General features: G+C 41.9%; 3 protein-coding genes across 3 annotated transcripts; 1 reads left to right on the top strand and 2 right to left on the bottom strand.

The window, feature by feature from the left end:
• Window positions 1–7,593: 7,593 nt before the first annotated feature.
• On the bottom strand, window positions 7,594–8,926 carry batf3 (basic leucine zipper transcription factor, ATF-like 3; the record flags this gene model as incomplete). The annotated part of the gene is made up of 3 exons (XM_079180748.1): window positions 7,594–7,728; window positions 7,869–7,913; window positions 8,777–8,926. The coding sequence occupies 3 exons, from the start codon at window positions 8,924–8,926 to the stop codon at window positions 7,594–7,596; spliced, it is 330 nt and encodes a 109-aa protein (XP_079036874.1).
• Window positions 8,927–9,726: 800 nt separating this feature from the next.
• On the bottom strand, window positions 9,727–13,041 carry nsl1 (NSL1 component of MIS12 kinetochore complex). The gene is made up of 6 exons (XM_079180552.1): window positions 12,850–13,041; window positions 12,026–12,098; window positions 11,794–11,927; window positions 11,451–11,505; window positions 10,661–10,728; window positions 9,727–10,561 (listed from the first exon to the last, which is right to left on the bottom strand). The coding sequence occupies exons 1-6, from the start codon at window positions 13,036–13,038 to the stop codon at window positions 10,364–10,366; spliced, it is 717 nt and encodes a 238-aa protein (XP_079036678.1). The 5' UTR covers window positions 13,039–13,041; the 3' UTR covers window positions 9,727–10,363.
• A 136-nt stretch (window positions 13,042–13,177) lies between these two features.
• On the top strand, window positions 13,178–19,366 carry tatdn3 (TatD DNase domain containing 3). Its single transcript, XM_079179918.1, has 10 exons — window positions 13,178–13,306; window positions 13,588–13,620; window positions 13,859–13,932; window positions 14,369–14,453; window positions 15,781–15,843; window positions 17,159–17,268; window positions 17,476–17,531; window positions 17,618–17,730; window positions 18,575–18,655; window positions 18,758–19,366. The coding sequence occupies exons 1-10, from the start codon at window positions 13,250–13,252 to the stop codon at window positions 18,887–18,889; spliced, it is 804 nt and encodes a 267-aa protein (XP_079036044.1). The 5' UTR covers window positions 13,178–13,249; the 3' UTR covers window positions 18,890–19,366.
• Window positions 19,367–23,776: the final 4,410 nt, after the last annotated feature.

Below are 23,776 nucleotides of genomic sequence, written 5' to 3'. Positions count from 1 at the left end.
ACTGGTATGTTAATTATATCTTATAACATCCCCAGGTATCTCATCCTTCCTCTGCTCTTCTCTGGTTTCTTCCTTCACCTGTTTTATCTTTGATCTGCCCGGTCGTCAGAGAAAAGTTGGCTTTGTCCGTTTCTGCAAACCACGGATTTATGGCATGCGGATGTTTTTGCATTCAGTCAGAAATAACAAAAGTACAACGAGAGACCGCTTTTGAAAGTTACGTGGTATGAAATCTATGTGCTGTAAAAGTGGGTCAAACAAACACAGGCCTTTCATCCAGGACACTGCTGTTACGCTACGTTGTAACGCTACGTTGTAACGCTACGTTGTAACGCTACGTTGTAACGCTACCTTGTAACGCTACCTTGTAACGCTACCTTGTAACGCTACCTTGTAACGCTACCTTGTAACGCTACCTTGTAACGCTACGTTGTAACGCTACGTTGTAACGCTACGTTGTAACGCTACGTTGTAACGCTACCTTGTAACGCTACGTTGTAACGCTACGTTGTAACGCTACGTTGTAACGCTACGTTGTAACGCTACCTTGTAACGCTACCACCTTGTAACGCTACCTTGTAACGCTACCTTGTAACGCTACCTTGTAACACTACCACCTTGTAACGCTACCTTGTAACGCTACCTTGTAACGCTACCTTGTAACGCTACCACCTTGTAACGCTACCTTGTAACGCTACCTTGTAACACTACGTTGGCCTCCCCAAGTTGACATTTGCTGCGGGGCTATTGTATAACGTTACTTTATATTTGCTTGAAAATGGTTGTGGTTTTGGCTAAAGCTAACCATTATGATAAGAACGCTGCTCAGACTAAACTTTATTCAGAAGGAGCATAATGCAGAAAGGTGTTTTCTCCTATTTAAATGTTTTTACTATTATTACATCTGTTTTTAACAAGTCCAAATGTTAAATTGAAAGGAAATATCCTCAAATATAGATGCATGTGCATTTCCTCTTGTACTGTCTTGCAAAGGAATGACTTAAACATGTCTCTTATATTTCATCTGATTATGCGTTCGGAGGTGAGCCAGCGTTCAGCTGTCTTTTCTGCAGGCTTTAATTAAATGGGAATTAAATGGTTTGATGGGAATGCCGGGAGGAGAAACATTGGTGGCAAGAACAGGATCTGACATGAAAGAGTTTTGTAAATGAGACTTGTTTATCTGATTTTGTTTACGATGAGAAATCCTGCTGAAACACAACTCCTCAGTCTCTGTTTTTCTGGTATGCAAATGCAAAGCAACGGTGGAGGAAGCGTTCAGATCCTTTACTTTGTACAACCCTGTAAAGAAAACACTGTTGTTCCTCAGTTGAAAGTTGATTGGAGGGTTATTCAGATCACCTGTTGGTCAGGATGTGAGGACTGGCTCCTAATTAAGAATTGAGAGCAGCTTGATGCATTTCCCCTCTTGGCCAATCAGGATGAAGACAACTTCCTTTTCTTTAGGGTTCAAGAGAGGTGAAGAACTGAGCAGTCATGGTGTTCAGTTCCTCATTATAACAGAATCAGCCAGATGCTCTGGTCTTTAGGCCCTTTCAAGACTTCTTTGCTGTCTTAACTTTCCTGATTGAGGGTGTTTTATTGAAAGCTGGAGTAACAGTAAAGAGCATCTTTACGCCAGGTTACCTGCATCAGGGCAGGTCTTATTGCAAGAGTTGTTATTTTTCTCATATTGTCCCGTTTGAACCTGTATTCAGCCTCTGTCTGAAACGCTCCGTTTTAGCGCCTCTCTTTAAGCCCCACTCCCCCAAAAGAAGCCCAGTCTGCTCTGATTGGCTCGTGAGAACACATGTATTACAACACCTTTGCAAAGGTAGTTTTCAAAGCCTTCTGGTGGAGATACTCCGATGGGCTCGGTGTATTCCAGTGAGCCTGCAGGCTATATTTAGTGTTTTTGTTTATTAGTTTATTTCCATTGAAACACTCCAATGTCTTCATCATCAAAGAGGCATTTTATTATAAGTGAAGAGGCATCCTTTCATTATTACTAAAGAGGCTTTTTCTTCACTGTGGTTCTCAGGCTTCTTCCCGATCAGCTGAAATTTGGGAAATCGGTAAAACCACATGATTATAACCAGAAACAAAATAAAAGTACTTGTGCAGAAAATATATCCCCTGTGACAGTTATTCTGTTCAATATGATATGATTAGATTATTATTACTCATGCATTACAGCATTATTTTTACTGTCTGTTTACTGTAGTGAAGTAGAAAGTAAAATATTTAATTGAAAAGAATCCGGTAAAGTACAACTACGGGAAATGTGTACTTCAGTACAGCACTTGAGTAAATGTCCGTAGTTTCTTTCCACCACTGATTCTAACTTCCATTACATGTCTCAACGTCATTTCATACAAACAGTCCATCATTAAACCAAAAAATCACTCAACAGATTACAGACTGTTCTTTCTGAAGCTCTCTAAAGTACAGTCGGTTCTCGCTTGAAGCGGAAGCAGAAGTGGGAAGTTTCAACACGACTCTGTTACACAGTGGAGTATATTCTCGGGTTAGCTCGGGGTCACGAGTTGAGGTCATCGTAAGTTGCTCTCTCACCACGTTTCATTCCAGGAACTGATCGCTGACTTTCATCCCGTTGATGACATGCCAAGATGTTTCCAGCCGGGTTCGTCTTCACCGGAGTGAAAGCTGAAAATCTCAAAGTGCTGAACGGCTGTTATTCCCACACGGGACGTTGGTCAATATGGTGCCACAGTACAAACACACACACACACACACACACACACACACACACACACACACACACACACACACACACACACACACACACACACACACACACACACACACACACACACACACACACACACACACACACACACACACAGAGACACACACGTGGGAGAGGGAAGAGGCTTTGTCATGGAGGGAAATAAACTGGTGTAACTCAGTCACAAGTGGAGGCAAGGTGACTGATGCAACAGCGATGTCATAATCTTTGACCGGCAGCATCCTGTGTGGTAGGTCAAAGGTCACAGCTGAACACACAAGCACATTTTGCAGGTATTACCAGACAAACGAATGTCAAGTATTCTTTTATGCTGCTGCAGTATATAGGCTGGTTCGAATCAGATATGTTTTATTATCTTACGGTAAATGTCACAAATGATCCAGCCTGGTTTCACTCCCACAATGCACCCCTTCATCTGTATGAGACACACTGGACGTTCAACGTGAACCCATCTGTGTCATAACTAGACCTCGGGCAACAGAAGTAGTATTAAGAGGAGACTGAAACGAGAAGTCAACCCAAACCATCTTTTCCTAAACCTAACTAACTATTTCACAGTTTATTCCTAAATGTAACCAAGAAGTTTTGTTGCCTGAATCAAACTAAGTTTCCTTTTTGTTTCCTTTCATAGGAAAACGCACAAAAAATAAGAAATCACTTCTTCACCATACCGTTGTATGAGGACACGTCGCGTTCAGTCACTTGACCACAGGATTAAGGAACGATACGCCACATCCGAAGCTTACGTTGCATTTAATTCACACTTATTTGAAGCTAAAGCATGATGTGTTTCCCCTGACTTTGTAGTTTCGATGCGTAAATCGTGAGTTTCGCAGCATAAACCACATGTTACACGTTAACCGGGAACATTTCGCAATGTTAACCACGACCCGCGAGAGGCTGCCGTCATTACAGTGACGCTTTCTGCCCAGATGGCAAAATATGATGAGCAGTGATGAGATCACGTTGAATTATCTGATACACTAGTGAAGTTAAGTTCCTCAACAATCCTCTTTTAAAGGTAATACATTGTTCTTCATAAAGAGGCTGGTTGTCCCTTTCCTTAAAGAGACAAATATAAAGTACAGAGTACATCGACTGTAAGGAAGAAAACATTTACATGGAAACAGCCTCCTGGGCTCACTATGACGCATCAGGACTGCTCACACACTGACACATTAACAGAGTACAAGGAACAAAGGTTCCGTTTAAGGAAGTTACCCTGAACTAAATAGAAAGCAAGAGATTAATGAAACGTTTGCAAACCATAAGCATGATGCTTATTTCACTTACGATTAAATAAACGTATGAGTTTATGACACCAGTGTTCTTATTGTTAGTATTGAATCAAAGGGCTTTTTAAAGACACAAGGAAGTAAAAGAGGCTCTAATCTCTTGTAGAATCTCTGGTGAGGGGAAAATATAAGAAGGAAGAAGAATCGGACACAAGATAAGTGAAAACAAGGAATAACAAAAAACAACAAAGTAGGAGCAATAAAAACAACAAGAGGACGAGGAAGTAAACCTGAACAGTGAAGGGACGCTGATGGGGAAAACCGATCATCAGTTAGATGGAACGCTGTTTGTCTGGAGGTTGTATTTCTCTCACACATGTAACAGGTGAGAAAAGCGCACGTGTTTCCAGTCAGAACATTATATTTTTCTTTCAAAGAGACTGTGCAGTGTTGATGAAACGTGTGCAAAATCCACAATGTGAAGCCACACGCGCGGCGTAACGGATCTCGTTTGCTTTATTAAGCCGTGATGAGGGCCCGGTCTCAGTGATGTAAGATATTGGCACTGCTGTGTTATTCTTCCAGAGAAGTTATTCAGAATCCACTTGACAATTCAGTAGAAGTGTGTGCGTGTGTGTGTGTGTGTGTGTGTGTGTGTGTGTGTGTGTGTGTGTGTGTGTGTGAATGGAGGGTGGGAGGTGTGTATAAGTTGGTGTGCTGTTGGTGAGATTTTCAGATAATTCATCGCTTCAGTGTATCAGTAAAGAGGTGAGACACCGGCAGCACAGCGCTGAAGCTGAAGTTGTACTTTCTGCGTCCTCGAGGATCATCAGAGGGTTCAGCAGGCTCTGTGCAGACGTCCGCGTACGGCTAATTCACTGTGACGTGTGCAATCAAGTGGTAGCGTAGCGATCTTGGCTTTGGTGCAAGTGCACTTTACAGCTACTTTTGAAGACCCTTTATGTGTTCATTTGTAGGTTTTAGCAAACTTAGCCAACTTTAAACTCCATCATTAGTAATATTTTACAATCAGCAACCTCCGGAGATGAAAAATGAAGCAAAACAAGTGGTTTTGGTCTCTATAGCTAATGTCCCCGTTCATATACATGACATAAAAACACCAAAACAACTACAAAGAGATGCAAAGAGACACAATGTGAATATAAAAAGGGGCAACACAACCACAAAGAGACATGAAATGACCACAAAGAGACACAAAACAACTACAAAGAGACACAAAACTACAAAGAGACACAAAACAACCACAAAGAGATGCAAAACAACTACAAAGAGATGCAAAGAGACAACGTGAATATAAAAAGGGGCAACACAACCACAAAGAGACATAAAACAACTACAAAGAGACATAAAAAGAGCATAAAAAGCGCCTTTTTGGATTTAAAAAAGTTTTTCTGTGCCGTCTCTACCAAGATGGCGACGGCCGGAGCCATGCACCCACTTTAGCACTCCTCAGAAACCTCTAAGACATATTTTATTCAGTTTATTGTATTTTATCAATTACGTATACGTGCTTCAGCATTTTCTCTGCTAGAACTGTATTTTTGGCACCGTGGGAAGGCTTTGAAACATCGTTTAGATCTCCATAAACTTTAATTCTCACCACCTGAGGCATCAGGGCCGCACCTCATTTCATCAGAAGTCTGGAAATATTGATGTGTGTGTGTGTGTGTGTGTGTGTGTGTGTGTGTGTGTGTGTGTGTGTGTGTGTTTATAATTGCATCTGTTTTTGTTTACAGTTTGCAGTGGAAGGCGCCTGTGCAGACTTGCTACTGTATTCCTCAGAACCACTCTGACAAGTTGCCTCCTGCCTCCGCGGTGTTTCCTGGTTTGCTCGGTGACCGGCGTTCTCGTGACGGCGGTGCTTTTGGTCACTCGGTTAGAAACTGATCCGAGCTCTATAGTTTCCATAGTGACAGTTTCATGCGGAAGTCTCGAGTGTTGGGACGAGTGAAACCAAATTCTGTTCTCCACCAACGCTCAGCGTTTGTCTGGGACGTCACCCGGAAGGTTAACAGACACAAACACCACACTTTTCAAGAAATCAGTGCAGTTTTTCCAGAACATTGCAGCAGAGAAGCTTCAGTTCCACTTGGTTTATGTCGTCAACATCTTCGATATAGAGAATTCATCCCCCTCGCTGTGGAAGAGGAAGGAACAATTAAGAAAAGATTAGGTTTGATGTGATCGTGGTCAGATTATAGGGAAGTGTTCCTCTCAGTGAGCGTCCACTAACGTAACGGACCACAGCTCTGTTTGCTGATGAGTTCATGGATCCAGTCTGACCTCAAAATGACCTCGAGAGCTTCAGTAAAACGAGGAAACGTCCCAGAGGAACGTGCTCAATGATGGTGGTGAACGATCGCAGGAGACTGATGACACACTTGAAGGTTTTTTCTGTTTTCATACATCAGTTGTCACAATTCTGACATTATGAATCACTGGGGGGTTTTCTTCTGGTTTCCTTTCTGTATTGTGTCATATTTCTGTTTTCTTTTTATGTTTTATAAAAAATGTATTGTAAAAATTCCTTTCTTTGGTTATTACATGACGAGACATTTATTAATGATTTCTTTTCTATTAACTCTGAGGTCACTCACATCTTACATATTTATGCTGCGTTCAAATCCACAAACTTATATTGGAAATATTTTACTTCCACAATTATCATCAAAGTTCTAGAATACTGAATGTGTCGCACAGGATTTAATGGAAATGTGTAAATGACACAAAAAGGCATCTGGAATATCTCCATTTAAAAACTCTCACTGTATTAATTATATCATCAAGTTTTTTTCCTAACTTTTTAAAATAAGTGAAGATTTAAGGGGAACATCGGGATTTAAGAGGTTATTAAAGAGTGATGTGTTTCTCACTTGTCTACACCAACCAATCAGAATCCAACATTAATCTAACATTTATAAAGACCTTATAAAGGATGCACTGTGAGGAACAGTTCTTTGTTATTAATATCATATCATGACGTTATTACTCTGATTACTGCTGTATTTCTAATAGAAATGTTCATATAACATAAATTAATAATGACTGAAAATGTCACAATCTTTGTTCGACTCATGAATCTTTTTTATTTTTTATTATTTATCTACAACAAATAAACTTTATTCAACAGAAAGATCCACTGTTAACTTTACCAGTGCACGTTTTGAATTCATGTTTGTTAGTTGAATATCTGAGTGAAACAAACTAGAACATAATTAATAATGCTTCAAAGTGATTGAGTGATTTTTATCAGTTTAATTGTATCAAATTAAACACATTGTGAAATTATTTTATTGACTTTTTTGGGCGACAGCTGACTAGAATAACAATAATAATGTAAGAAGTAACTCTACACATAACAACTTTAACTTTAATATCAGTGATGTGAAAGGACTGTACAGATAATCTATTACTGTATTTACATTATGGACACGAGCTGCTGCATATGAGGTTGAACCACCAGAGGACGCGCGAGGTTCTGAGGTCTCCTCTCAGCGAGCAGCGCCCTCTGCAGGTGTTCTGGTGCAATTACACGAGAAGCAGCTTCAGACTCATTGCTGCTTTGCCTCAGACTGAGCGGGCCTCCATGGTGTCAGGCTGCAAACTGCACGAGGCAAAGGAGCAGTGCATGATGGGACAGAAGCGCTCGTGGGCCCTGAGGGTCTCAGAGAGCATTCGCTGCTCCTCGTGCAGAGAATCCACCTGAAGACAAACCGACCCAGACATTATATTAGTCATCATAGTGTAGATACGATCTTTGTTTTGTTTTCACATGTTGTTTAAATGCACATAGTGTGCTTGTGTTGAGTACAGATATAATGTACAGTAGTTATTTATTATACCTCTCTCCTCAGCTTCCTGTTCCTCTGCTCCAGCAGCTCACAGGCCTGGAGGAGAGGAGAGAAGGGAGGAAGGAAAGGAGAGAGGAGATCAGGAAGAGGCATACATGATGAAGGATTTAAAGACGTGTTTTATCAAGTTTTCTTTCTTTTACATTTAGTGTAGATACACTGATACCTGACTGAATGCGTTGTACATTAAAGCTAGGGTAGGAGATGTTTTTAATTCATTTTTATTTGTTGAAGTTCTCTTTACATCCAAACACACACATTGCTATCTTAGCAGCTTTGAGTACGAACAATAGTCCTGTTGTTTGTTGAATTTTGGGGGCGTGGCTTTGAAGGGTCAGTGTTGCAGACTTGGCGACTTTCTCCCTCGATGTAGCGACTTTTGGAGCTAATGCTGCTACTTTGTAGAGTTTTTATTAGGTTGGATCATTTTTAATGAATCTATCTGAAGGCCTTCACACACCGGGAGCTTCTTCTCACTGCGATTCATTTGCTCGTCAATATGTTTTTTTCAAACCGTTGCTTTCGTCTTTGGTCGTGCATTCTTTCACACAAAACGTTTTCTTTGCTCTTCCTGGTTTCTCCTGTAGCCGACCTCAGCTTTCAGGAGGAACTCCTGCATTAGACTCTGGAGATTCACACCTATACTTACACTTTAAAATCAACATATAACGCCCTTTAAAACACTATCTTTTGAATATCGTCTTTACTGAATAACCGGAGTAACTTTAACCCTAAAACCAGGACTTCACCCTCGAACATCCATTTGATGCAGTGAGGAACACAAAACAGTCCTCGCTCTCAGGGTCTATAATCAGAACAAAGACCAGAGCACACAAGGTGCACGCACACACACACACCTACACACACACACACACACACACACGCACACACACACACACCTCATGCAGAAGGTCAGCTCTCTGTGTTTGTCTCTTTCTGCTCTTCTGGGCTGCAACTCTGTTCTTCTCTTTCCTCTTCAACTTCCTGTCTTCATCCTCTGAACCCTGAGAGACACACACACACACACACACACACACACACACACACATGATCCATTCAATTGGCAGGTCACATTTGTGTAGTTTAACTTTATTCCAACATGTTTTTTAATAAACGGTTTGCTTCACTGAAACTACATTTTCTTTATTTCCTTTTCATTAAACAGCAATACTTTTAATCTGAGGCCTCACAGACATCCTGAAAATGTTGCTTTGAATGTTTGCTTGCACGACCTTTGACCTCCCTGTGGGATCAGCAGCAGGTTGCACTATGAATAACGTCCCTATAATAAGACAATAAAGACATAACGTAGCATCAGTGTGATCTCACCTCACATCCTTCACAGAGGAGGGATCTCTTGTTCTTCTGAGGAGATTTGCAGGAAGAATCACAGTCTGACATCACAGGTTTGTTAAAAAGCTGCATTCAAATGATGGAACGGGAGGACGCCCTGCACACCGGCTCGGTCAGAAACATAAACAGTGTGGTTGGAGGACTGGGCATCGGGTCCAGTGAAGCTAAAACAAGCCGGGCTGCAGTTTCACTTCAGCTTTCTTTTCACTTTTCAATTTCGCTGCCGCTTTAGCAGAAGCAGCAGCAGCGAGGGCAGTTCACATAAGTCACATGACCCAGACGGTTCCTTCATGCCTCACACACCTGAGCGGAGGGTCCAAACCTTTTAATTCCTTGAAGCCCCGCCTACTTTTATCGAAGAAAAACTGAGCTAAAAAAGTACAAATCCGTGAAGAAAATCCTCAATTTGAATAAAGTGATTCAGCGTATTGATCGAGTTAGTTTGCTTTTATTAAATCAACTTAATGAAAAGAAGTTGACATAAATACGCAGCCACATCTGGAATATAATTCTACACATAAACGTATAATAATAATCTTTATCTGCACAAACACCAGGTTCAAACAGGATGTGGACTTATACACTAACAATTTCTATACAGACTTTTGCATAAATGATCCAGTTAAGAGTGTTGTTGTGTTTTTAGTTATTCATGCTAATCTAATTCTGACATCCGAGCAGACAAATCCCAGCACAGCCCCTGTAACCTCTGGGGGGCCCCGGACCCCAGGTTGGGAACCAAATATGTATTAATCCCCCAAAAACGCTGATGTTTGAGTAACATCTTCAGTAGAAACCGACGGGCCGCAGGATGAGCAGACGCGTCAGAAAGTATCGAGACTCACAGGATGTTGGTTTTAGTATTTTATGGAATTTGTTTAAAATCTGTTTCAGTGGCAGAAACATCTTAAAATGAAGACATTGTTGAACATGTTGTGCTCCATGAATCAATCCACGAACCGTTTATGTGAAATCATAGTAATGTCTCCACATTAATAATATTTATTCATGTCTAAATGTGAGACACGATGGAACCTTTACTGCACGTTTAAAATGAATAAACCTGAAGAAGAGTCATTTTTAACCGCTGCTTCCTACAGTTTAAAAAGAGAAAACCACGGAAGCAGGAAGTGTCACTCTGGTTTGTCGAGAGGCACGTAGCAGTCCGCGGCTGCTGCCTCCTCTACGGATCTCGCGATTGGCGGCGGCGGCGCGTCCGATTGGCCGTCGGAGCCGAACACTTCTCGGTGGATCTCCAGAGTGGCGTGACTCGGTTTCATGTCGAGGATCTCACACAGGCCTTCGGCCTGTTTCTGCAGAGTGTTGATTGACTAGAGGGAAGAAAATATAAATAAATAAATACATCAATAAAGCTTCTTTATATCCATCCATCCATAACACTATATGGTGCGTTCAGGTGTGTGCGCTACCTTTATGACCTGGATGGCCTGTTTCACCATCACAGGAGCTGCTGCTGACAAGTCGTTCATGATGCTCTCTGGAGAACACACACACACACACACACACGCACACACACACACACACACGCACACGCACGCACACACACACACGCACACGCACGCACACACACACACACAAGAAGAGCACCGTTACACCGGTAAACTAACTGAGGCTGGTTTGTTTGTCTGCTCGTTAGACATACATCTATCTATATGTTCCTGCATACACATCTAAATATATGCAGAATCACGTTAAAAAATCAAGCTAATAATTCTCTCTATATATATATAATATTCTGCAGATAAACTGTTGTGTTGTTTCACGATGAATCCATGAACCGGCTGCTACACTTTGTGTTCGCACTCTCGGCTCCAAAGTCTCCTGAAACTCACAGTTTGAACAAAAAACAAAAGCACGGATGCATTCAGGTGTTTCAGTTCATTTATGCGTCTCAAATGTACAGCTGAAAGAGAAGTGGCTCTTCCTGTCAATCAGACAGGAACATCATGTATATGACGCCATAGGAGAGTGTGTGTGTGTGTGTGTGTGTGTGTGTGTAGCATTTAAAATGCTTTAAACCAGCGAGAAATTATACAAACGGCAACACAAAATATGAATATTTAGTCTCTTTTCTCGCATGCTTTTTGCAAAGACATCACTGAACTTTTTTCTGTTGATCTCTTACCCTCAGAATATCAAAGAACACTAACGTTCAGATTAAAGAATGTGTGTGTATTCAATGATTAAAAAGGTAAGAACCTTGAGCAGGATCTTTGAGCACCTCTTGAGGTTTGACCGCGTGCTCGTACAGCCCCTGAAACACAAACACAGATAGACGATAAATAAAGTTAAACATGTATTAATCGAATACATTTCAGGGTTTGATCACTAAACATGATGTAATTGATACTAAATCAGTGTAACGTTGATCTCAACAGTCACTTGTCAGCCTGAACATCAATCTGTGAAATGATGGATTCCTGTTTTTGAGCTGTGACTGTGGCTTTAATGTCTAAAGTGCAGCTTTGCAGCATGTCCCGTCCGCTCACTTTACTGCACATGTATCAGCCCTGAATGAAGACGGAGCTACTGCGACACCCACCATGAGTTTACGCTCAGCTTTGAGGGAGTGGACCACATGGGGCAGGATCTTTCTCGGGTACGTGCGGCGCCTCCTGGTGGTCTCGACTATGGTGTCGTCCAGCAGGCTTTCCAGATCCATCGCCTCGTCCTCGGCTGAGTGGAGGAGGGAGAGGAGAGACAGGAGCTTAGCTTTATTAAATAGGACTTTATTTCAGACAAACATCAACATTATTTACTGACGTGTGAATCACCTTCGGCATCAGGTGCCTCCTCCCACAGCTGTCCGTTCACCAACACGTTGTCCTGAACGGCTGCCTCAAAGTTCTGCGCGGATACAAACACAACAAACAATACAGCAGTTCACATCGAGCACAGTGTGCAAATACTCCTGCAGCACATCATCAACTGTATCGCATCTAAGGCGTGTTTCTAGGGCTGCAGATAAGCTTCTAACTATTCATGAACCGGCTGAATAGTTTCTAAAATGAGAATCTGAAAATGACAGAAAATATGTCATCAAATGTCTTGTTTTGTGCGAACCAAGAGCTCGAAATTCAAAGATCTTCGGTTTAGTCTCACTATCGAGGCAAAGAAACGCGCACGATGGAAAATTGGGAATATTTGTGCAGCTTTGCTTAAAAAGGTAACTTTTATCTGCTCCCCAAATACTCTTTATCTGTACGCTGAAAAACATACATACAGGAGTTTAGAGCAATCAACTATTCCTTTGTCATGTACTTAAAATAAATAAACACACATACATGCATATATAAATATATATATATATACATATAACACCTTTAAGCCGAAATTATCACTTCAACTCAACAAATATTAAGAGGACCTTTTAATTGTGTTTTTGCTGTTATGTATGAATGTTGACCACAAAGCAAACATTAAATTCAAGATTTTATACATTTGATTTGGTTCGGAAGTCACCAAAGAGACAACTGTGCGCACTTGTAACAAAAGTCTTCAATCAGCAGTCTTTTGATACTTGACAGGAACGGTTAATCCTTTAATTGTCTAAATGTACAGTTAGTACTAACATTAGGAGGTAAACAACGGGACCCACCGCCAGCAGCTCCTGCAGTAAAACTCGCTTCGTCTCCTCGGAAACTTCCGGCTGTCCGTCAAGAGCTGTCTTCAAAATGTCTTTATATTTATTTATCTGTCCTATCACGTGTTTCTTGGACGTGACTTGCACTCTGTACTCCTGATTTGTCTCATCTTTCGGTAACAGTCCGCTCTCCACGGGCTCCATCTTTACCGCCAACTTGTTTATATTTTTTTTTGTGGCCGCAAACCGGAAGTGGGTGTGTACCTTTCTGGTCCGACTGCTAATGTGTCCCCGGAACAACACTTCTAGCATCGCAGCAGCGTTCCGCCGGCTGTTAGCTATCGTTCGAATGTAAAAAATGGACAAATGTCGCGGTTTTTTAGCATAGTTTGGACTCATTATTTAGATTTCATCAATGGAGTATGGCTTCGTTGACTGTCACTGTCATATATCAGCCCGTGAGTTCGAAGAGGTAAGCGCAAAGTTAACTAAACCAACCTAAACAAGTAGCTTTGTTTTTAACAGTATATGGCCCTCATTACATCCGTTGTAGACTAATTATAAGTAACTAAAGCGTGTAAATATCTACTTTGAATCATAAAAGCTGTTTGTAGACAACAGCATGTTAGCGTGCACTCACTGTCCACACAGCCTGTTACAGTTGTAACTACAGTCTCTGTTGAATAGTTAGGTTGTGTTTATCTAATTTATGTGTCCTCCTACTGCTGTGCAAACTTCTGTTTGTCTTTGTAGGATCTGGAAGATGTGATCCAGAGGACCACTGAGGTCAGCACACACACACACACACACACACACACACACACACACACACACACACACACACACACACACACACACACACACACACACACACACATCATCATCATAGTAACATGATGAATACAAAGCCTTATCTGAAGGAAAAGAGACATTCATGTCTGTCTTTATATATATATATGTGTGTGTGTGTGTGTGTGTGTGTGTGTGTGTGTGTGTGTGTGTGTGTGTGTGTGTGTGTGTGTAGGCCGGGGTTAAGACTCTGGTTGCCGTTACAGAAGGACTCGGAGAGTTTGACAGAGTTCTCCAGCTGCAGGGACGGTGTGTATGTCTTCAGTCTCATAAACGTGTATTATAAAGTGTGCTTCATGGAGAAAGGAAGGACTGCATGAAATAAAGAAAAAAGAAATGGAGCTAACGATGATCTAATTAAGAATTTACTGGCATAATATACAGTTAAATGGCTGAATAAATTAAAGATATTTAGATGTAATGCACACAATCATTTTTCTGTGTGGTCTAACGACCTCATGTTCTGCTCGGTCATTTCCTGTTCTCACTTAATTTGCACATTATTTTCAGGGTAACTGCACTAGTCAGATCATTGTAATCAAAGTGTATAGTCTCACTGAAATTCAAGTGAAGTGCCAGAACCTCCAAACTGCAGCCACAGTGAGTGCAGCAGAGCTAGATGCTCTCAGCTGGATCACACGGTGTTTATTGTTCAGGCTGTTACAGTTGAATCCTCCTCTCACAGGTATCCACATCTGGTGGCTCCGTGCTTCGGCCTCCATCCGCTGCAGGGAGGCGAGGGCCCCGAGCAGCGCAGCGTGACGCCTCAGGTAGCTCAACAGTCAGCGCCTCAGCCGTCCTTTTGATTATTTGACTTGATTCATTCTGAGAGTAACTGAATCCGGTCCTGCTCTGTGGCGGAACACGGGAGGAGAGACGGAGGCCTCTGGAGGAGATGAAGATGTGTATTTATTTTTCCTATTAAGCTATTATTATAAGTACAAAATACAAAAACATAAACCTCCGGCTTACAGGGTGTAGAAATAGGGAGTAGCCCCCCAACGTTTCTTTAAGACTCACACATTTAGAAACACCTTTTTTTCGTCTTTACAACTTTAAATCTCCAAATAAAGCATTCACAAGTGAAATGATGTCTGCTCATTTCAAAGGTATAATATGCAACAATGTCCTACAAAACAATGTATAGACGGATAAAACAATAATCCCCCTCTCAATCATCACTTATGACCAGACAGCAACCTCCAGTTCTGCCGAGTGAAGCCGATGCTTCATGTGTTAAAGCTGCATTCTCTCTAGTGTCCACCAGGGGGCGACTCCTCTGGTTGTATAGAAGTCTATGAGAAAATGACTCTACTTCTCTCTTGATTTATTACCTCAGTAAACATTGTAAACATGAGTTTATGGTCTCAATCTCTAGTTTCAAGTCTTCTTCACTACAACATGATGTTCATTTAGTAAATTATGGTCCATTGTTTACAAACAAACAACAATGTGGCGACATATTTGACCTTTAACGACCCCTCACAGTTAACGGATACTGATGGAAATCTGATGCCAAGCAGAGAAAAAGAGTTTCATCTTTCACTTGAATAATCCATTGAGGAAAAATTTGGCACCAGACTAAAATGTAATAATTACCAATTTCTTGATATCTTGATGACGTGTTGAAGCACATCTTTAAAGCCCTTTAACATCCTGAACGGTTTGTGGACTTAAAGAAGCACAAAGTAGAGAGTTCTGTCTGAATTCTTCCTGATGTTGTTGTGTTCTCATCATAACGAAGAGCAAATGTGCAGAACATTCAGATGAACTGCTGATTAGAGTTCCAGGAGGTCACTAAAGCAACACTGAATGAAGCTAATACAGAGTTAAAGGGAGTTCAGGTGTAAATTGTCCTTTTTTAATAGTAAAGAGATGAAGTCACATTTGCATTGTTTTGGAAAATTGCTAAAAATAGCTCTATACTCTTTCTTTATCTGTTCTCCTGTTTTCTGTGATGCACTACTGTCCTCACACGTCAGCCCGTCGTGTGTTTGAACAGGTGCCGTTGGATTAAACCATGTAAAAACATAACAGATCCTGAACGGTGTTTAAAGGGAACTGAACATCTTTTAATGAAAGATGTCTTTTCCTCAGGATCTGGAAGCTGCTCTGCCGCAGTTCTACAAACACAGAGAACGCCTCGTCGCTATTGGAGAGGTAGACACACACACACACACACATTGTGCATTCCTGCTCATGTACAAACCTCCGTATCGCAATCGGGCTTAAAATCAGGTTCTTCGTCACCTGAATTCAGCGTATTTTTGCTTTTTGTCCGGTGCAATAAAGAGCCGACGAGGCCAAACGAGTAACGTACGGGCGGCCGTCATAGACTGTGTTTAAGAAGTGGACGTAGTCGTCGTGACATCACCCGTTGGTTTGTGGACTGCCGTTTTGCAGCCTTTTGGCCGTCGCCATCTTGGATTTCTGCCACCAGTGAACAGGAAGTGACCATATGTGGACTGTGGAGGAGTGACGTAGAGACGCCGTAAACAGCTCTGGTAGAGACCTGTCAATAAACAGCAGGCCCGCCCTAAAACCATGATCCAGATTAATATTGGAGTAATTAGGAAGTCCTCTGTCATAGACGCTAGTTTGTTCTTCTGTACCTGTTGGACCAGTACTGGGATAACACATTCCTTAGCCCCTTACCGTTACTTTAATCTCACCCTCAAACAGCCCATCAAAGGAATGGGGACAAAATGTCCCCACATACACACACACACACACACACACACACACCCTTGATTCTGTAGCTGCGTGTTGAGGAATGTGTGTGTTTGTCAGAGCAGATTTCAGGCACCACAGGGCTCAAGTCGACCGTCCCACGCTGACTCCTGTCCCAACAAATGTTATTTTTATGGATCGGGTTGGAAGCGCAGCGAGATGCCCCCCCTGTAGCTGCTGTGAGAAGCAGCGGGGGAATTCAGGTTCAGGTTCAGGTTCCTTTTATTTGTCCCCGTAGGTAGACTTGGTTTGCAACAGAAGGCGAGGCGTCCATCTCGACACACGTCATCGACACAGACAACAAGACAAAACATGATAAAAGTACACAAGGCTACAGATCAGTCAATCACTAAATAAAATCAATAAGTACACAAACGCTGCTTCTATAGCATCTGTGCACTGTTGCTCTAATCTGTTCGCCTGAGTGATGGCTGCTGGGAACACACACCTCCGTCTAGAAGGAAGAAGTCGTCCTTTAACACGGAGCCGGTGATCCGTCGTAACTGTCCGGTGTACGGCTGTGACTCACCAATCAAGTACGAATGTAACAAGTACCGTACTTTAAGTAGAGTGTTTCTATTTCCTGCCACTTTCTACTTCACTACACCTCAGAGGTACATATCGTACTTATGCTCATACATCTAATAAGTGAAGATTTGAGCACCTGGTCACTGTAACACAACAGGAACAGGAACACTCTGTGTGCTGATGCTGCTGCGATACGATGAGTTTGCTTTGTCTCCAGGTCGGTTTAGACTTCACGCCGTGGTGTGCTCCCACTCAGCGGGACAGAGACGACCAGATGTGCGTCTTCATTAAACAGCTGCACGTCGCCAAAGAGCTGGACCTGCCTGTGTGAGTAGAGAAGAATTACATGTTTTCACCTTTTATTGTATTGGTTGTGCTGCTGCCGAGCCAAAAGAGGCTGATTTCACTCCGATTTAAATCCAATTTGCACAGAAGCACGTTAGACACACGTTATTAAAATCCACCGATTTTCTTCTTTTCTCTGTGATTGTCAGATGGATAAATGACTCTTGGTGCTTCCTGTTTCCTGCACAGGAACGTCCACTCACGATCCGCTGCTCAGGTCACCATACAGACCATGAGAGAACAAGGTGCGTGTAGCCGCTCCTTTTTTGTCACGTCAAGACATAATAAGTTACGACATTTGGGGCGTAACCGTTCTGTGGTTTTCCGTCAGGTATCAGTCGAGCTCTGCTTCATAACTTTGCGGGGAAGCCGTCGGCCGCTCTGGAAGGTGTGAAGGCCGGTTACCTCTTCTCCTTCCCGCCCGCCGTCTGCAGGAACCGACAGGTGGGCGGGGCTTCACACGTCACATGGGTTTGATTCCTTTTTTGAAAGAAGACAGAAAAAAAACACAAATAAAAAAGCATCATTTAACAAACAGAAGATATTTCTCATGAAGCGATTTCTCATAATGTAAGCGGTTGTTTCATGGATGAGTTAGAGCCGTAGACTTCACAGAGAGGATTATATTCGCTGATGGTCTGATCCCTGTCTGCCATACCAGCTAGATCATCACAGCCCTGGACAATGATCTCTAGAAGAGAGTGGGGACCCTGAACTAAGTGCAAACATCATCATCTTAAATGCTCTTTGGTCTCATCCGGAACGTCTTCGTCTGCATTTCTTGTTAAATCCATAAAACCTTAAAGCTGAACGTTGGGCTCATCTGCAGTCGTATAAAAATGTACAGACGAAGTATGTTCTCTCTGACATGTGATGCACTCTGGGTAAAAACACCCAATTTATAGAATACACGTTTTTAGTGATAGTAGACAACGTGTGAATGATTTATCATAATTTATAATCTTAGTCATAATGCCAGTTTTTACTACTGGGATGGAGAAAGGAACTAGCAGAGCTAGTATTACAGCTAGTACTGCTAATACTAGTAGAGGTTGTTGTACTCGTAGGAAATAGTATTAGTAGTTTCAGCAGTACAGGATATTTTACCTTTAATATATAGTAATAAGAATGTATTGTGTTGTCCCCACTGTATTACGGTTATTTATATACACATTAAATGTTTTATGTTAGAATAAGTTTTTAATGCAGAGAGTGGCAGCAGTGCTAAAGAAGGACCTAATGAATCTGTCCATCACATTGAGGATAACATATGTTGAACACCACACAGAGAGACAAACTGATCAGGCAGATCCCGCTGGAACACATCTGTCTTGAGACCGACTCTCCCGCGCTGGGACTCGACAAGCACGTGAGTTTCAAATGTTTAAAATCTCATCGCAGACACTTCCAACACAGCTGCATCTCCTCTGCAGATGTTTGTGTTTTCTTATAATCTCTTTCTGTCTCCCAGGTGAGGAACGAGCCCCGTAACATCGTGCTGTCCTGCCGGTACATCGCCGACGTCAAAGGCGTGTCGCCACAAACCGTTCAGCTCGTCGCCGCACAAAATGCACACAGACTTTTCCCCAAACTCAAGCGCTAGCACGCAGCGCACACGTTTCTGAAAGGGCCTGAGGGTGGCGCCAGAGCCACCTTCAAGTTACTGCGAGGAACCAGTCTCAGTGTAGTCCTGATCCTCTATCAGACCTCCATCAGTAAAGAGACCATCAGTGAGAAGATGGTCTGTTTCTATAGAGTTGTTCTTGATGCTCGTCATCGGAGCCACCGGGTCGGGTTCTGGTGAAACCAGATGAACTCATGCAGGTTCACCAGAACCTCCTTCAGCTCAGACTCCAGCAGAGACCGGTCCACCGTGCACAGACCCAGATCCCCCGGCAGAGACCGGTCCACCTATTTGATTTCTTTAGAGGTGGAAGCAACAAGGCAAAGATGAACGCTCGTCATACTCCTGTAGCTCTTATGAATGGATATTTTATTATGAGGTATCCATTAAAGTTTCTTCAGGTCCTGTGTGTGTTTGTAGCCGCCCACACCAGCTGTGATCGATCTGGAGGAGAAGAACTGAGGCATCACACACAGGCTTCAACTTGTTTTTATAACATTTATACATGATTCATATGGTTTATATATATATTATATATATATACTGTGTATATATAAATCATGTGTAGGCTACCCTGCATTGCTGCTGGATGATTTCCCAAGTATACCATACAAAATTAGATTTTTGAATTATTATCAAGAACTGTTTTTAAACTTAATTCTCAGTGTCCGCTCAAGAGGATAAATGTAACACAACCGACTTAATGAATGAATAAATAAATAAACACTAACTTCCAATTTCTGTTTTCCTTCTCTCTTCTATAAGGCATTATAAAGATATCACAGCATGGCTTTAATGACGTGACATTTTGATAGTATAAGAAATGTGACCCTCCCTTAATCAGTTTGAAATGAATGGAGTCGTGCACGTGCAAATATGATTGCCATGAAGACATTAGGAGTATTTCAGTGACATCTTACTGCTCTCTTCGAAGTGTCTTCTCTCCGCAAGCTTGGAGGCGGGCGGCCACTCGCTGCGGGCCGGCCCGCGCTGCAGTCCGCCGGTCAGAGCGGCGAGGACGACCGGGCTGGTGCTCAGGTGACAACGGTAGTGTCTCCTCTCGGCCCTCTCCCGGAACCGCTGCGAGCTCACCTCCACCTGGCACCACTTCTCCCTCGTCAGGTTAGCCCGCTGCTCGGCTCCAGACATCCTGTGAGTGTTTGTGTTGTCTTTGGTTGCAAATGATCGAAAGTGTGTCTGTTCTGTTTGTTTTTGTGTAGGATGCCGTTTACGTGACAACGGGAAACCTGAAGAAGCGCGTTCCAAAGATATGTTACGTTACATGTGTATACATACCATACAAAATTAGATTTTTGAATTATTATCAAGAATTGTTTTTAAACTTAATTCTCAGTGTCCGCTCAAGAGGATAAATGTAACCGACCTAATGAATGAATAAATAAATAAACACTAACTTCCAATTTCTGTTTTCCTTCTCTCTTCTATAAAGGCATTATAAAGATATCACAGCATGGCTTTAATGACGTGACATTTTGATAGTATAAGAAATGTGACCCTCCCTTAATCAGTAGGGTTGGGTACCGAAACCCGGTGCCAATATGCACCGGTACCTATACGACCGGTACCTACCGGACCGAAACGCAACGCAGATTTCGGTGCTTCTTTTCGGTGCCTGAGCCGATTGAAATACTTTTTTTAACACTACTCTGATGACTCCGTCCTGGCAGCAGGTAACGATAGCTACCGTTTGTATAGCTACAGCAGCTAGCTAGCCATCAACCTTTTAACAGAGAAAATGCCGAAAGGTAAACGGTCAAAAGTGTGGCTGTTTTTATTTTGAAAGTCCGTTGCTCACTGGCAGCGGTGGAGGAATGGAGACTACTGGACATCGCTGCGGTAAAGTTAGCAGACACTCAGGTCTCCGTGGTCAACTCAGCACACACTTACATGTTAGTGACCTATACGCTGAAATTCACGGTAAACGCATTCAAACGGCACAGATCGGGAGCGAGCGAAGGACTTTGAAAGTTAGCGGAAAGATTTAACGCGAGACAACATCCGGTTTCTTCAGAGGAACATCCGGTTTTCAGAATAAGATACCAAAGTATGAATTAAATTCACATTAAGTATAAAACATGCTACCTGCATCTCGTGAGTTAAAGGGAAAATACACCTACATTGTGCGTAAGTGTGTCTTTATTCTTTGATCGCTGGGTAACCATCATCACCTCTGAGTTACAGCATTATATTGATGAACAGTAGAGCTGCATTCACATGCTCTGTCATGAAGACGACACACATTTAGATGAAACGTGCTGAAACATTGTATTCCTGTTGCACAGCAGTGGAACGTTTCACATGACGTCACACACTGAGCACAGATAGTGAAGAGATAGAACTGCTACTGTGTAAAGGGAATACTGCTGTTAAAAAGAACCTTATTTGTTTAAAGTGTTTGCAAACCAAATGTTATTGCACTTTTGTTCATATAGCAGTACTTTTAAAATAAAAGTGCACAATACACTACCTTTGAATTAATTATTGAACTTTGCCATAACAATGAGATTAATCGCAAAAAATCCATGTGATTAAAAATTGTAATCGTTGCCCAGCACTAATATGTATAGTATACTTTAAACAGTTAAATATATTGTTAAATTTGACTTGGCAATAAAAAAAGTATCGGTTCAGGCACCGTTTAGGCACCGGTATCGTTTTAGCACCGGTATTGGAAAAAACCCAAACGATACCCATCCCTATTAATCAGTTTGAAATGAATGGAGTCGTGCACGTGCAAATATGATTGCCATGAAGACATTAGGAGTATTTCAGTGACATCTTACTGCTCTCTTCGAAGTGTCTTCTCTCCGCAAGCTTGGAGGCGGGCGGCCACTCGCTGCGGGCCGGCCCGCGCTGCAGTCCGCCGGTCAGAGCGGCGAGGACGACCGGGCTGGTGCTCAGGTGACTCCGGTAGTGTCTCCTCTCGGCCCTCTCCCGGAACAGCTGCGGGTTCTCCTCCACCTGGCACCACGTCTCCCTCGCCAGGTTGAGCTCCAGGAGAGCCCGCTGCTCGGCTCCAGACATCCTGTGAGTGTTTGTGTTGTCTTTTGTTGTAAATGATCGAAAGTGTGTCTGTTCTGTTTGTTTTTGTGTAGGATGCCGTTTACGTGACAACGGGAAACCTGAAGAAGCGCGTTCCAAAGATCTGTTACGTTCCGGAGGATGAGGGACTCTGTTGAGAGTTTAAAACACACGTAGAGGTTCTGGCTTTTGTTTTACAACACTTGGAACTTTTGAGATTCTCTAAACCTTTATTTTCTCATTGTTTTGCTCTTTTTAAAGTCACTGAAAAAAGTCCCAGAGTTAGTTTTTGTGTCTTGGTTATTCAATCAAACACACGGTTTAAGAGTAAAACTATGGACACCATTTTTTTTTCCTATGTAAAATAAAGTTGAATAGCATTGTCAGTAGTTTTGCTCTCAAACCTCTTCGGTTTGTTAAGACACAACCCCATAATAAACAGATACCTGTCATGACTCAGTCTCATATCGCATGTGATATTTCTTACACAATATATCTCCTTATAGCAAACTCTTATCTCATTAATATGGTTTGTTAAAACAGGATTCATCAAACTACACTGAGAGTAAATTCTATTTTTTCTTTGCCCTCGTGGGACTTTGAAACAGAGACAGAGTGAGAGCTCCCTCACTCTGAGGTTATTTGATCCTCCTGAGATAGACCGACATCCAACAAAAGGGTTTCAACTGAAAAAAGACACAAGTAGCTATATTATATATATTATAGCCTCAGTTTGTTTTTATTACAACCTGGATAATAACTCCTTACTGACCGGTGTCTGCCATTCAATGGAATTTATATATTTTAATTAGTAGTTTGGGATCTGGCTTCTGCAAAGAGTCTGTCACTCTAAAAATCTCACTGTTGAGATGAATGAGTTCATCTTAAAAAAACAAACAGTGAGCACACTGAGCACCATCAGGGAGTTTGCAGAGCAACTGAACACCAACTTAAAATCTTGTTTTTGCTGAAGTCCTATGATTTCACGTCTCCCCTGCTGTGTACTCAGGACATCAACAAGACAGGCCAGTGAAATGCTGTTTCTCATGACATTCAGTCATTCTTTCATGTTGCATTAGGTCAGGGCCTAAAATACCATTTGGGGTTTAATTTTATTTCACAAATGTTGATGAAACAATTAAGTTAATGTACAATAAATATGAGTTTCATGTGGGATTAGACTGGTACCTGCTGCAGTGGAGTCCTGCAGGTCAAAGGATGATTAGGATTAGAGCAGATAACGGCCTGAGCACATGGTCAGACTCACTGTGAGTATCAGGACCGAGCAGCACTGTCACAAGGAACACAGGGGTTTACATTTGTCATTTATTTTAATGGATTTGTCTTGTTAATTATTCAAGATGAGACACTGCAATAAGTTTTGTTTCTGCATGTTCAGACTCGTGGAAAGAAAACATCCAAAATACACATTTAGATGTTTATTTTACTACTTTGTCTATTTGCCTCGGTAGATCTCTACTTGCCTTAATGTGAGTAGTCAATTGGGAGGTTTCATGGTCTTCTTTGTTGTTTTACATTCATATTTCACCATTTATAACAACAAACGATGATCATGAGCTCAAACTGAGATGAAACACACATTTAATGTGATTATTTAGTCATAAAACAGAAATGAATTGTGACATTTTCTTTAAAATGTTTCATAATGTAATGATAGTTTTCTTAAACATGCATTTAATAATAAATAAAAGTGCAAAGTCAGTGCAAAGACATTATCGTGACAGACTAAACAAGGAAATATAGTAATTAAACTGAATTATTTGTAATGTTTACCTCTTGTAACACGTGCGGTTATAACCTATG

The sequence above is a fragment of the Pholis gunnellus genome, assembly GCF_910591455.1.
Source record: "Pholis gunnellus genome assembly, chromosome: 19".
Lineage (NCBI taxonomy): Eukaryota > Metazoa > Chordata > Actinopteri > Perciformes > Pholidae > Pholis > Pholis gunnellus.
Note: the sequence above shows the minus strand (reverse complement) of the source record. Positions and strands in the feature narration are given on the sequence as shown.

Excerpts from the sequence above, each read along its gene's own strand:
- nsl1 (XM_079180552.1), bottom strand. The coding sequence starts at position 13,038 with ATGGAGCCCGTGGAGAGCGGACTGTTACCGAAAGATGAGACAAATCAG. Across the intron at positions 12,099-12,849 it reads TACTGCAGGAGCTGCTGGCG|AACTTTGAGGCAGCCGTTCA; the intron begins GTGGGTCCCGTT and ends GTATCCGCGCAG. Across the intron at positions 10,729-11,450 it reads GCTCAAAGATCCTGCTCAAG|AGAGCATCATGAACGACTTG; the intron begins GTTCTTACCTTT and ends TGTGTTCTCCAG.
- tatdn3 (XM_079179918.1), top strand. The coding sequence starts at position 13,250 with ATGGAGTATGGCTTCGTTGACTGTCACTGTCATATATCAGCCCGTGAG. Across the intron at positions 13,307-13,587 it reads CAGCCCGTGAGTTCGAAGAG|GATCTGGAAGATGTGATCCA; the intron begins GTAAGCGCAAAG and ends TTGTCTTTGTAG. Across the intron at positions 17,532-17,617 it reads ACAGACCATGAGAGAACAAG|GTATCAGTCGAGCTCTGCTT; the intron begins GTGCGTGTAGCC and ends GTTTTCCGTCAG.